This window comes from Psittacula echo (genome assembly GCF_963264785.1).
Source record: "Psittacula echo genome assembly, chromosome: 13".
NCBI lineage: Eukaryota > Metazoa > Chordata > Aves > Psittaciformes > Psittacidae > Psittacula > Psittacula echo.
In genome coordinates this window covers 5,073,961-5,089,287 of record NC_137749.1, presented here as the reverse complement: position 1 = coordinate 5,089,287, position 15,327 = coordinate 5,073,961, and the positions used below count along the sequence as shown (strand labels likewise).

Sequence of the window (15,327 nt, the reverse complement as noted above, 5' to 3'; positions counted from 1 at the left end):
TTGCCAGAGTATCCTGGGGAATCACATCTCGTAACTCTTTGTTCTTTCTAATGTTTTTTTACTCAAGGATCCTGGCAGTATTGGCCAATATTAAATAATCCAGTTTTGTAACTCTCCTGTCCTGCAACAAGCTCAATTATCTGTAACTCCTAGTTTAGCAAAGGACAAAAGGAGCTTCAGACAAACATTCACAGCAAGGTAGCAGTAGAGCCAAAAATTAATTCCAAGTTTTCCAATCCTCTGCTGCCTGCTGCCCCGGTTCACAGACCACATCCTGAGCTTTGACCTCTCTTCTGTGTCTCTCTCTTTAAAAAGCAGAAAATGCTTTCAATGCAGTGATTTCCCATTTGAAGGAGTGACTCCCTTTAGGTTTGCTCATGTGTTGCTTTAACAGGGAGGAAATGCAATGTGCTTGTTAAAGGAAAGCCTTGGAGTCAGGTTTTTTAGGCTGTAGCTTTAGCCTTAGCTTTACCTTGATTTGGTTTTGTTTCTCCACCTGTGAAATGGAGCAGCCGTTACTGATCCGTGTCATAGTGTTAGTCACTTGAATGTGTGAGAAATACCCTGAAAACTTAAGTGCAAGTGGTTAATTCATTATTAAATCCATCATCCCACCAAACCCTCTCTTTGGAAGAGCTTTAATCCAATGTTTTATTAATATGAAAGTAATTATATTGCTGCCTTATCAGTCATGTGAATGGAACATTTCTTATTCTTTCTTTCTTGCAGTGCGGATGGTCCTTCCTCTGAAATCATGCAGATTGACTTTGAAATTGAAGACCTAACTGACCTACCTGAGACCCAGCTCATCACATGGCAGGTAGAATATCCTGGAGATACAACATCTGATCTAGGAATCTCCAAGATCTACGTAAACCAGAAGGATCTAGTAGGAGTTCTCCCTTTGGCTATGGTAAGAAATTGTCTCACATTCTGCAGGTTTTCAATACTGCTTTCCAACTTGAGTGTCTGACAGATGCAAATAATCTGCTGACAGGGCAGGGAGGAACAGAACGTTTCCCTTTGAAAAATAGATGCTGACTTCATTCAGCAGTGAAACCGCATGAGGGGTGACCACAGCTTCCCATAGCAGGCACAGTTCTGCTCTCTTTGACTTGGAAGACAGAAACTCAGTTCATGCCATTTCCAGCATTCAGAACTCTCTCTTCTTGTTAAGTGGTAATCTTGGACACTCAGTCCAGTGTGGTATATGCCTTACTTGAATCACAGGTACTTTTCTGTTTGGTTTAGTTTTTAAGGACTTCCTGAATCATGGCTTTTTAATTCTGACTCTATATTCTTTTGAGAGTGAGAAAAGAACTAAAGTCACAGTGTGCAAACTATAGGGCTTGAAAAACACCTGATCCTTTAGCCTTGTTCTTACCCAAAAGGCCTGTTGGATACACAAATTCTAAGTACAAACAGAAATTTTCTTTCGGCTTCTCTCCCCATCACATTTCTTCATCATTAGGGATGAAGTGTACTTGTCCAAGGTCTGGCTGTGCCCCATTTTCATTCTTAGACAATCTGTTAGAAAATATTGACACATTATTATTTAACACTGAAAGAAAAAACAGAAATCAATCTCAGAGCATTTAAAAAAATGTAACCTAGATGTTTCCCTAGTGAGAGCCACTTAATTATACCATTATTGAAGGCTGACGGTGTTCTTTGCACTTCCAAACTCACAGAGCTGGCTATTACTTTTATTTACCAACTTCAGAACCACTCAGCTGTAGTGATTCTTTATTTCACCAAAAATACTTCCTTTCTAATGGTTCATGCTTTCATTACCAAGGCGTATGTCCCAGTTCAAATAGCTCTTTCCAACTGGTAGGGTGGCCATCATAGAAATCCAAGTTGTGTGACTAATCCCTTTGTTTTGTGTGACTGTTTTCATGGGCTAGTTCCTGCTGGCTCATCTCTGCTGGTTTACTGATAAGAGAAGAGGCTTTCAGGTCTGCAGATGGGACCCTAATGCACAGTCACATGAGTTATGGAGTGTTGAGGGTTAAGGCTGTAGAAGTGATCTGATTTACATAATGTGAAACGTAGGGGGTTTATTTGTTCCATCCCTTAATGGGAAGATAAAAGATTTCATTTCTAGTAGTTCCAGTAGCTGCAGAAAACACCAGTTCTTCTCATATATGTCCATTATTCCTTTAGTAGTATACCAAGTGGTATAAGTGGCAAAAACGAGTTCATAAGAACAAAGATATATTCTTGGGCAGTTGCTACAAATCAACTCACTCTCTTCATTTCCATTAAATATAAAAAAGAAGGTCATTTTCCAGAAGCTCAAAGTTCTGTGCTCAAAGGTCACATGAAGTCTATAAAGTTATTAGTAGATGGCATTTTGGAAGCAACAGGTGTTGGGATATGGTTAAGAGAGAAAGCGAAGATAAATGACAGGGGTCCCCTAATTACTGACAGACTGGGAATAGTTTTAACCTTCTTTGCATTAACTGGAGTGTCAGGGAAGCAGCTCTGGGGTATCACAAATCTCCAGGTCTTTGACATACTTCATTTTGTGCTTAGGAAATTGTGATTCAGGTGCAGACCTTTCAAGATGTCTAACTTAGATTAGCTTGGTACTTCAGCTTTCCCTGGGGTCTTAGCAAAGGCAGTTTGTAATTTAAAAATTAAAAAAAAAGACAAAATTAATTCTACTCTTCTATTTAGGAAGAACCACAGTGAAAGCAAAGTGTTATATTATTTCTCTGATTCTGGGGTTAATATGGGTCAATTTTTGTAGGCTTCTTAGCAGAACATGTAATTTCATGTTTAGAAGCACCAAACAGAAATGATGTTGAATATTTCCATTACAGGTTGATTTTTCAAAAGAACAATTTTATTGCTTTAACTTTAGGCAGAGTCTTGATTTTTTAATAGACTAGCACATACCACCTCTGCACCATCCTTGTTTTTCCACAGTCTTTTCTACTAGCTGTTATGGATTTGTAAATTGCAAAGCAGAAGATTGGCCGATTTAGAGCTTCCTGTTTTCTTTTTTTGAGTTACAAAACATTGCAGTGGAAAGACTTAAGTGTATGTATCGGCATCAGGACATTCTGGAATTGCCTGCCTTCTGCTGAAGTTATTAGGGCACTTGCTGCACTCACCTTACCTTTCTCCAGTGCTCTTTTCTGTTCTTGGTTTTCCCTATGGTGTATTAACATTCCAGCTTTTGAGCCCCGTGAAGGGTCCTACACCAATAATGGCAACACAAGTCACAGTAGGGCACTCAAGGATATTGATGAGAAACGCTGTAGGGTGTGTTTTATGGCTGTGTGAGTACCATAAAGGCTGATACTCCTCATACTTCAATAACACCTTTTCTAATTATAAAGTGTAACAGAACCTGTCTTGGTAAGCTGTACATGGGACCCCAGCCAGCCTTTGGTAGTGGAGTGGGAATAGCATGGGAGAAGATATTTAATACGGGAGCACTGTAAGAACTGTGAGCTCCTGTTTGGATATTTGCAATGTATGATCCTTTCCCTTAAGCCTGATGAAATACAGGCAGAGATGTTTATCCAGGGTTATAAAAAATTATTAGCCTTTCACCATGATTGCTTTGCAGTGGCTTTTATAGCCACACAGCAGTGTCTTGCCTTGTTGACAGAAACTAAACCATCCACTAAACCCCATGGAAGAGGCAGATATTTATATGGTATAAAGTTCTTCACCAGCACAGTTTTACACTGTAATTTGTGCATTTCTTGCATGGGCAGTATTCAAAACTCTTCCCATTTCCCTGCCAGTTTTTTCCTGCAAAGTCTGTGTCTCCAGGTAGTGTGTGGCTGGGGAACTGAAGAAGAGGGGTCTTAAGAATTCATTGATTGGTACAGGGGTTATAGAAACAGAGAGTGCTTTATTCTAGGTGGAGAACTCTGAACAAGGAATGCCAGATGATTACTCCATGGTAGTTACTGAAAAATTGGTACTTTGATGGGGGAGGTGTAATCACAAGTAAATAGTGAAGAAGCAGAAGCCCTCTGTGGCGTTCTTTGTTGTCAACTAACATGCATTGTAATTCTCTTTAACCATCATTCTCTGAACATTCACCTTGAACAGGGTATCCTTTGAGACAGAAACCCAGCACCTCTTCAGTTCAGACCTTTGAAATATGATATTAAGAAGGGATATGGTCCATTTGTTCATTAGCTGTCTTGAATATGCAAAACTGCTGAGGCTTTTTGAGTTGAGGACTTGCAGTGTCGTGTGAGTGTCAGTGAGAATAATATGCCTGAATCTTCTAGAATATGAATTATTTTTATTAGCATCCTAAAGAACCAGCTTCCAATTCCTGTTTGACTTCTTTCAGGTGTTTCTTCCCTATTTTATTTCACTCTCATTTTGTTAGGTGATGAATGGCACAGTTTTAATCACTCAAATTGTACACTTGCTGCTATTGATTATTGTTGCTTTTCAAACATTCTGTCAGCTCTTTCATAATTACGGTGTTCACCTTTTGCTGAGCCTTAATGATTAGGTGAGGATGAGATACAGACAAGCTCTGTAGCCAACTGTGCACATACAAGATAATTCCTGCTGAGAAAGGCAGAGGGCAGATATGACATGCTGGTAAATGGATAAGTTGAAATCTCTTCTGTAAATAATAATAATAAAAATGGTGAATAATAAAATACCTGGCTCGTTCTTAACTGAACCAGCTCTGAATCTGGAAATCACCTGTCTTGCTGTGTAGATGCCCTAAACCTATTCTATATGTGCCCTCCATTTATTTAATAATCTGATATGGAATCAGGGCAAAACACCTGTTTTGCAAATCTCATGGGGGAGATGTTGGTCCCAGTGTTGATAAATCCATTATTAGAGTAGTCCTTTGACTAGAAAATACACTGTATTAACTTCACTTTCTCCTAGAATCCAGAAAAAAGTATCTGCAGGATGCTCAGTGTCCCTTCAGAAATTCTTTGAAAAGGTTGCAGGTTTAAAATTAAAATTAAAGGTTGTGTTTTAAATTTGTGAATCAACAGGTTAATATTAGAGTCAGCCTGGCTCACACAAATGTAGTTGCCCTGATATTCAAGGCATTATCAGGTTTAAAGATACCAACATTGACCCGATGTTTCAGGTAGTGGTAGGACATAGGAAGATGATGCAGAAGCCCGGCAACTGGATGATGAGCTCCCTTGTATATAAAAAGCTTATGAATCTGGATTGCTTTCTCGAGAGACTCCCAACCCTTTCAGATGAATTGACCTTAATGTAATAGACTGCCCTGTATGATCTCTGCAACTGGGAAACAGCAGAAAAGTTTTGCCTTGCAGAGCAGGAATCCTTGAGTACAGCAGAGTTATGGTAGCAGTGGCTGAGTAGCCTGGGATTACCTCATACCAACCATGGTATTGATATTTTGAGGTTGGTAGTTGAGCTCCCTTGCTACGCAGAGAATCTCAGACTTGCTGGCAGGCAGGACTAGGGCTGAATTAGCAGGTCTCACCTTGCCAGGGCAAAGCAGGACAGGGTCCCTACAGTATTTATCAAACTCACCTCCAGTTTGGGCCTTGGTGAGTTTTATGCCCATATGCCTGTGGAGTGTGCCTACTGAATACAGTGGGGACAGCCCTTGGATATGTTTATAATCTAGTCAGCATCAATCTAAAAAATAACCTCATCGTTGGAGAACTGAAATGGGCAGGAAGAAAAGATGGGGTTTGAAACTTAATTAATGGTACAGTGATGGGGTTGCAGTCTGCTTGGCAGGGGAAACATCTCCAAAGACGACCTTCCATCGCTCTCAGCCATGTTTTAGCAGGCAAAGGTGAGTGGTGAACACGTGAATTACAGACTTGTATCAGCAACTGAGCTGCCATTATCTCTCTGGTTTTGGTCCATTATTTATTATCCTCAAGCCAGTGCAACATCGGCCTCCAAGACAGTCAAATGGGGTGTGAGGCAGATTTAAATCACATGTAGGAGAAAACTCTTGAGAACAGACTCCTGATTTATGGCAGGCTTAAACAGAGTCAGTGACCAAAGTCCAACTCATTACTTTGCAACAAACATGTTGTAGTGAAGGCAAAGAATTATTCCTACTCATTTGACCCTACCAGTGAGTCCCAACTTGTTGAGCTGTCCCTGCTCTCAGAAGCACTCAGGAGGGTTCTTGCAGAGGAAGGCTGCTTTGGTGAAGAGCAAATTGACCCTTTTTCAAGCCGCAAGTGAAGGTCATTTAAACAAACTCAGGTGAGCTGTTAGAAAGATCATGTTATTCTTCATCTCAGGTGACTTACAAGGTTAGTACCCCCCAGGAAAGGGTCACTGGCAGCGGTAGAGCTAAGAAACCTTCTAAACCAGCATGATCATTTTTGCAGTGTTTGTGTCTCCACAGCTGCTGTTGTACAAAACACAAGTGGAGTGTTTATTTTACAAGGTCAGGTTAATAAACTAGCTGCAAAAAGGAAATGTCTTTATTTGTTGAAGAGAAATATTTTATGTTGCAGAGCATATAGGAAACTTCATGTTTAAGATGGTATTTTGTTAAAAGCTCTGTTTTGGTACATCCTAGCAAAGTTACCAAAGCAACATGGACTGTAAAGCAGTTGTCCCATTGCAGATGGGAGATGATCTTGTCCTCAGAGCCATTAGAGCCATTTTGGTCGGTGAGAAGTTGTATTTATGGCAGTCATATTAAATAAATTGTATCCCAAACCTGAACACCAGTTTAACATTATACCTTTTAGATAATTTCTTGTTTCAACTTCCTCCTGATGTTCTTCATAAAAATGTAATGAAAATGTTGACAGAAAGTAAACTGTTCTACATACCATCAGTATAAGAGGCTGGATAAATAGATCAAATAAATAAGTAAAATCAATTGCTGCAGCAAAGAGTCTATCTGTTATGTAGGAAGCTTTTCCATATCAAAATTATTTCTAATAATTACAGGAATCAGCTGTCATGGCAGTGCCAGTCAGTACTGGATTTTAAAAATGCTGAGGGTATTAATGTCCTTAAAAATACATGTATCTGAAACATTAATTATTTAGCTAGTGCTAATTATGTTCTATTGGAGACTGGATAGGTAGCTCAGAATTAGTGACCAGAGTGCTCAGTGCTGCATTTAATTATAGCCTCACCCTGAAAAACTTAGAAGCCAGAGCAGACTAATGATAAAAGCAGAAAGAAAGTACTGGTCCTTTCCTACAGAAGAAGAGATGGGGATGGGCAGTTCACTCAAGTTCCTTCTGAAGTCCACAGACTGCCTTCTCCTAGTCCAAGGTTTCAGTTTGGCTCTTTTTCCCATTATAGTGGATGTAATGGGTGGATCATGGTCTGGGAATGCAGACCTAGCTGTGTAAGTGCTGTCACTGTTGAAGCTTACAGTCCATACGTAGGTCTAAAGACAACATGGCTTTCCCTGCCTTTTCCTTAAGCCCCTTCTTCTGCCCTGGTGCTTTGCTGCTCCTCAGGTTGGCAGAGTGCTGCTGTTTTCGATGAGCTGTTCAGGAACACAGTGGGGATCCATGCTGGGGTAGTGGAATGAAGTATTGGAGGCTGTTGTAGCCTTCTCTCTGCTATTTAGCATCTAAGCTGACGATTAGATGCTTTTGGATTAAATTAATGCTTTTCTGTGGGAGAGCTGAAATGTGAATCTCCATCCGTGTGTATGATATAGATGAACAAATTGATTACAGGGAGAATCTGCTTTTGGCTGCCACTGGCCTGTGTTCTGCCTGGCAGCTGAGACGTGCTGGATCACATCCGCCAGAATCAGCTGCACTACTCAGCTTTAACGAGGGAATATTGCTAAACACTTCACTGACAGTCAGCTTTATGAAAAAGGAAAAGATGTCTAGAGAGCAGTTAAAAGCTTTTACCTTCCTAATTCATGGCTTTTAAATTGCAATTACAATAATTCGACAAGTTTTCAAATATTTAATTAAAATGTTACCCATTTCTGAAGAGGGACCTTTTAAATCAAAATGATTAGTGAATCACAGATGAAATCTGCTCATGGGAAAGAGAGAAATCTTTGGATTTTTTTGGTATTGCAAGCAACCATTTTCTTTTCACAAGTATATCCTGTTGCTTCCCAAAATCAGGTAGATCAAGGTCTTACAATTTCTTGTCATGCAGTTTGTCATAGGCGGCCTTACAATTTCTTGAACATTTCTTGTCCAGCTGGACATGGTGCTGGGCCATCTTGTCTGGACCGTGCTTCTGCCAAGAAAGGCTGGACTGGATGATCCTTGAGGTCCCTTCCAACCTGGTATTCTGTGATTCTGTGATCTCTTGTCACTACCAGATCTGATTTTAATGCATCTTTCTTGAAAACAGATAGCCAAGATGACTACAGGATACCAGATAATGTCCCTTACCATTGCTGTCTGGACATACATTGTTTTTCTCCATATGAAATGATATTTGGCTCTGGTTGTTGGGGGTTTTTGGTTGGTTGGTAGGGGTTTGTTTTAACACTGGCATACATTCATCCAGTGACTGAATATTATATCCAATCTTTCTTTTGGTCTGTTGTTTGAGGTTGAATACGTCTTACCTGTTGTCTGAAATTCTTGCTGTTGGTCCCCATGATTAAACTTCGCATTGTGTGGGACTGCATTTCATTCCTTTTTTTTTTTCTTCCTGAATCCTTGGGTTTATCTGGTGCTTCTTATAATAGTTCAAACTTTGGTTTGAACCCAAACTGAAACTGTTGGCAAAGTTTAGTAGTACTCTGTTTCATCTTGTTCCACGGTCATTATTGACCCTAGGCTAATTCTGAACTGTTGCTGTACCAGTCTTACTGACTGCTGATCTCACAGCTTTGCCTGGACCCAAACCATTGGATTGGTTCTGTGTGGTTCAGGCAACTTCAACAGGATGGACTTTGTATTCACAAGGTCATTAATCAGCCTTTATGCAGTGCATGAGTCAGATTCTATTTCACATTCTAGTAACTGTGCAGCTAATAGAAGAAAATGTTTCATGCAGTAAGCACATAATCAGTTATGGTTCAGAAACTAATTGAATCACAGGTATCTGAAACTACTTTCCCATGTGTAGATGTCAAATATTTATGCTTTTTCAGAGCATGAGACATTGGCATCTGTCTGTACCCAAATGATGGACCAGGCAGCTGAGTAGTCCCATCAGGTGTGACCGTTCTGATATTCCTACATGGCTGGGTTCCACAAGTGAATATACTCAATTGTACAGGGCTCATGTGTAGGGTTCATTTATTTTCCAATTAGAATTGACTGTTAAAAGAGGCTTGGTTTGGTCTTCAGCTATTATTATCACTGTTATGCTAAACGTTGGCCTTACCCTGGCAGGCTTTATTGTCTAACTACCACCAAACTGACAGATTCATGAGTCACTAGCACATAGCATTTTGTTTTGTATACAGGGAATGAAATAAGAAAATAATACAAGCACTTGGCAATCTCCAGAATCCAGAAAATGCCATATTCTTTTTATTTTTCCTTCCAGAATTAATGACAACCCTGGGGTTCTTAACATTTGAAATAACAAGCAATAGCTCTTTCCCTTTACAATTAGACATTTTGTTGACCGTGAAGCATGCAATGAAACCGTAACTGTGTTCATTGCAACATCAATGCAGACGTTTTGATGCTTAAATTCCCAAGCAGTGAAAACCATCAAGCAGATCTTCCAGTTTAATCCGATTCTTGTTCTGCCACAGGTTACTAGAGGCTTATGGAAAAAGATCTTGATGATGTTGTTGAAGACAAAAGGATAGAAACGTTGTTTTTGTATCTGCAGCTGCAGTTGCTGGCTGACTAATGCCACAATCACCTGTAATAACAGCAACAGTCACCCAGTTTTTGTCTGAGTGGGGCAGTGAGTAATGAGGGTTTGGACTGGCTGCTGGCAAAGCTGCTGCAGCCACATAATTTGCTGTGGAGCATTGAAAATTAGGTTCCCTAGAGAGGTGGGAACAAACACAAGGATATTTTTCTTATGCATTAAAGCCTAAGAAAAATGGCTTTGCATAACAGCTGCTGTTCTTCCTTAAGTGCACGTTACATATGTTTTTCTTGATTAGACACATGCAGTTGAACTGGTTTGAAACAAGCCCAATCCTTCAGCCCTGACACTCTTTCTGTGTTGCTCTGAAGCTGCACGATGATATGAGATGTAGAAGACCCAGGGAAGCATGGCAGATCTGAACTTAGAGCAAGCTTTCACTTAAAACTTGTACCTGCCTCAGTGGACACAAGATTTAGAAATGCTGGCCTGTTTCCACACTGCTGTAGAGCCACAGGTATTAAAAATGTTATGGGTTTAAAGCAGAAGAAGATTGCTGGTGAACTGAGTTTTCAGAATAAAGGTCCCATAAATAATTGATAATTTGATGATTTTTGTGCAGCCAGTTTCAGCCAGCTCAAAGGGACCTTGTCTTCGGTAGGCAAGTGCTTTGAATGACTTTAAAATCATGATGTCTCACATTGGTGCCCAGAAGCACCAGTAATCACTGCAGTTATTGCACCACCTAATTTGGATTATTTTTCCAATACCTTTGTATCTTTCAGTTAATCAGACTCAATATTAAACACATTGCAAAAGGCTTTTTGCTGAAATATAAAAATCAAGAATGGGGTTTGCTTACTTTTATTGAAATCCAGTGAGACTGGGTTTATAGAAAACAGATTACTGCCTTCTGTTCCTCTTTTGTTTCATGTCAAGTTTCACTCACAGGATTTTGTAACACAATGCTGCCATACAGCACAGAAGTAAATATTACAAAACAATCTTTAATTCTGACTGCTAAATTGTTTTCACTGGAATACAGAAGACCACAGAAAGTCTTCCTTTGTGCTCTGATTTGGCAAATCTGGTCACATCAGGATCCAGAGTTTACACTGATTTAAGACTATTCCTTCAACCATATACTGATGGAAGTGTTGTCTGTCCCCCTCTCTTCAATCAGAGAATCTCTCTGTAAGAGTTGTTAAGTCGCAGAGCAGCCAAGATTGAAGAGAGCTCCCAAGGCTAGTCCCATGCTGTGCACAAACAGCCTGTTGCTCTGGGCTGTGTCTGCAGTCTTGAATGCTTCCAGAGATGGAGAGCCCGCAGTCTCTCTGGGAAAACTGTTGCAGTATTGGATTCAGCCTCACAGTTGTTTGTTTTCCTATGCATCTAAATGGAATTTCCCATGTTCTAACTTGTGTCATGTGCCTCCCATCCTATTGCCATACAGGCCTGAGGACAGTTTGGCTTCGTCTTCTATGTATCCTCTGATAAGGTAGCTATAGAAAGAAGAAAGATCTCTCTTTTGCCTTCTCTTTCTGAGGCCCAGCTCTCTCCATCTCGCTGTTTGTGAACATTCTGTGCTCCAGCCCCCAGCTAGGTTGGTGGCTCCATGCTGGCCTAGCTTCAAGTGCGTCAATACCCTTGGCTTGAGCTACTGCCTCCCTTGGCTTCCCACCTCTTAATTGATGTGGTTATGAAAAGATTTTTCCCTTTTGGCACAATGAAAGGGATGCTGCCTTAATTGGTCCCCTTCAGATTAGTTATTTGAATAAAGCATAGCTGAAAAAGAAGCAGCAAATTTCTTCCTACTAAAATAGATCATCACCACTGCCGTGCTGCAAACCAGGTGTGGATCACTCTTCTCAGCTTCTTGCCATTATTTTTAGATGAGTTTTTTGATTCTGAGGTACCATTTGGGGGTCAGGAGCTTCCCTTTCTTCTTTCCTTTTTTTCTTTTAAGGATTAAAGCTTTTGAAATTATTTATTTATGAGCCATGAAAATCTCCCCAAAATGGATTTTAACAAGTGTGTAATTGGATAATTTGACAACTGGTAAGCTGAAGCCCCAGAGATCAGGAATTACACTTCGCTGCAGAATAGTCATTCTTCATGTAGAATTAATTAGATTTCCTCTAGATTACAAGTAGTAAGAAAAATAGTCAATTAAGAGAATTATTCTCTGACTTTTCCATCCTTCCTTTAATTGCCAGCCAGTGGTAGTAAGAATTCCTTTTTCTATGTGAGATGAACTCAGAGGCAGGATGCCAGAAAGAGGATGAGGGACAGTGGATTGAACAGTGGGCCAGGACTCAGAAGAAATGGCCACCAGCTCTGGGTGTGACTTTGACTCGCTTCATGAGGGATTCATTATCCATTTGACCTAAAGCTGCTGCTTCATTGGAGGCAAACAGCAAAGGAGGACAGGTTCCTGGTCAGATGAGGATGATGCTTTTCTGCAGCATTGCTAAGTCAAGCAACACTTTCTCCTCCCCACCAACACTCCCGGCTGGGTTGGTACAAGTGCCTTGTGCAGCTGCTGCAGAGCTGGGCTGAGGACCTGCGCTTGGCTAAAAATAACCATTCTGGGATTTTTTGGGTCATTCTGAACCCAGCTCAGTTCTTCAGTTCGCTTCATCACCTGCCCGTACTAAAGGAACAGTGGCACAATCAAAAGAACAACTTAAAAGTTGTAGGCAGAAGCCACTTCAGGCAGCATGGCTGCTGAACTGACAGGTTCAGGAACAAATGCTAGCAAATAGCCTAGAAGGTCTGAAGGGAAGCTTAATCCTTTGTCATACACGAATAGGGCACAGAGAGCTGAACAGGATGGAAAAGCACTTGGTTCTGACCAGTCCTCTCCAAGAGCAGGGATTGGGGCCAGTCCTCTCCAAGAAGAGGGAATGGAGCTGTTGCCTTGGTGGAGATTTTGGGGCAGTGTAAACCAAATTTGACAGTCTGGATTTATGTGCAGGATGTTTCTGAACTTGAAGGCATACGTATAAGCTTCAGTATTATACCTCCTTTTCCTCCTTTCTTTCACATTGGCTGTTAGAACGGCTTTCTGTGTGGGACAGCAAGCAGCAAAGGAGAGGCTCTGAGGGAGAAATAATTTTGTTTAGACAGGAAAGAATAAAGCAGAGCAGACAGCTGTGATTCAGATGGATGTCTGAGTCATTCATCGTACCTCCCAAGGCTCTTCCTGATACAAGGCACCTTATTCTGTGCCTAGAGAGAAATTTAAACTGTGGGATGTGCAGAGGTATATTTTTACGTGTTACCAAGTGTTGTCGGGAGGAGCAATACGAACACATGGCCTCCGCAAGAGTGGTCCTATTCACCTTGGAAGAAGAACAGTAGAGACTTGCCTACAGGTAGATGACATGGACCCAAATAACCCAGAATTAAGATCTCAGAATTTAATGTTTACTGAATGTAGAGAAATATATTTGTAAGAGGACATTTGTTTTGTTTGTATTGTGACCTTCAGAGAAGGGATGAGGGGCAAAAGTAAAATAGGAAATCTGTGTAGCTGAGATTTCAGAGTACCTGACGTTGTTTTATAATCACTGATGTCATTCCTAATTGTGGGAAGAACACAAAAAACCCAACAACATCAAAATGTGAAAAACATTCATTTAAAAAAGCTTGACATTTAAAGAGACTCAACTGTAGGCATATAAGAAATGTAAATGTGAAATTAAAAAAAATCTGGTTCTTTTTTTCATACCACTTACTAGTAGCTCTATCATAAGATAGCAGAATTGCTACCCTGGAGTGGGATTCTGCACAATTACTACCCTGGAGATACAGTAGTTACAGTTCAAAGTGACTTTTTTCTGCAGTGCTAAACTTCTATTTCCTAAACCCCTCAGCTCCAAACAGAGAGAAAGTACGTATTTAAGCCACTCCGTACCTTGCATGAGAGTCAGTCCTGACAATTTGAAAATAGATTGCAGGACTTTCAAATGTTCAACCCAAGAGTAAAAAACAATAAGTGCTAAAATATATAGAAAAGTAGTGCAGCTTCACAAAGAACAGCAATACACTACAATGATAAGTCTTTTCATTGTAATTCATACAAAAAATTCCCAAATTCTGCTTGTAATATTTGTGAGGCACATTATCCTTGAATTTAAAAATAATTCTGCCTGTTTCAGTGGAATAAAGGTGTGTTGTTTTCACGTATGCATTTGCTCTTTGATCTTAAAAAGATGTCAGAAAATAGAGTTAAGTTTCCTTGTCATAACTGCGTACAAGCTAATATATGTATGTAGCTCTTTGCTGATATGGTGATAACAAGAACCACTATAAAAAGTAAAAAGCGTAGATATGAGGGGAAAAACAAAGCATTTCAACATTTAAAACAGAGAGGAAAAAACTGAACATATGTAAAAATATGTAAAAGTATATATCTAATTTTGTCATAAACAAAACCAGAAAAGTATAGATCTGTATTGCAGCTGGCATCCAAGAAAGCCAGTGCTCTCCTACTTTGGGGACTTGGTTGAGCAGATGCAACAAGAGCTAGTGTCAAATGTTGTAGTTTAGGGGCATGTTTTGTTCTGTGGTCTCTTAAATGATTTATTTATTCTTTATTCTGAAAAACTTTATTTTTCTTTAAAACTTTGCTTTCTGAAGCAATTCTCAGCTTTCTGTCCCAGCCCCAGTCGGTGTTCTTCTGGCTTCTCTAGAATGAGTGGAAGGTTTTGAATAGACAGAAAACGTACAGTTGCAGTTATCTTACTTTCTAATGTAAATTTTCCATATTAAACTGGGAAGACGTACATAAAGAATGAGAAAGTGTATTGTTGGTATTTAGCCAGAATATAGGTGGACTATTCTGTGAGTTTGAAGGTGTTGCTTTTCCTTGTTTCTGTTTTCCTTTCCGTGTGTCTCTACAGCCTGATTAAATAGTACGCTTTCTGAGGCAGCAAGTGCTTTAAATACATTATGTATATATAGTGTGCATAACAGCATGGCTCTGATTTCAGTTGGATATGCTGGGTTGCAATATAATGCTAAGAACAATATATGAGCAAGCTCAAGTAATGGAGGTTGTTTGCCTCCTCAGTTTTTCCATGGGGGCTTGAAGATGTAATTTAAGGCCCTGTGATTGAGCCTTGGTGTGCAGAACATGTCCCTGGGATTCTGAGAAATTAACTTATATGCAGGGAAGAAACAAAAAGCCAGAACCTTCTGTCCTTTTAAATAGATCTGGCTTTTTCTCTTTGTCTGCCATGGAAATGTGACAGAACCCAGTCTGCCTTTTTTTTTTTTGTTTCACTTTTGAAAAATCCATGTGCTCAGGTTGCTTTGGTTGCCCTTATACTGGTCCAACACAAGGCTCTTCTGTATTGTCTGCTAGTATCTGTACTATGAAAGGAAAACATAACCTGATGAGTTGTCAGACATGAATTTTACCTTTTTCATTCTACAAGGGAGATCTGCCAAGTTAGCCTGGCTTTGTGACATTTCTATTTAAAAGTGCAGCACGATACAAAAAGAGAAAGGGTTTGCAGCTGGAAGAAGTGATTCTTCTTCCAGGATAAGCTCAGCCAAATGACCATAGGCAGAGGAAAG

General features: G+C 40.0%; 1 protein-coding gene across 1 annotated transcript in view; it reads left to right on the top strand.

Moving 5' to 3' along the window:
• Positions 1-15,327, top strand: part of TMEM132D (transmembrane protein 132D) — a gene marked incomplete at both ends in the record, with an annotated part of 240,913 nt that overhangs the window by 149,137 nt on the left and 76,449 nt on the right. The window contains one exon of the mRNA XM_080628514.1: positions 730-913. Coding sequence (XP_080484640.1) covers positions 730-913 — 184 coding nt within the window. The remainder of the gene's footprint in view (positions 1-729; positions 914-15,327) is intronic.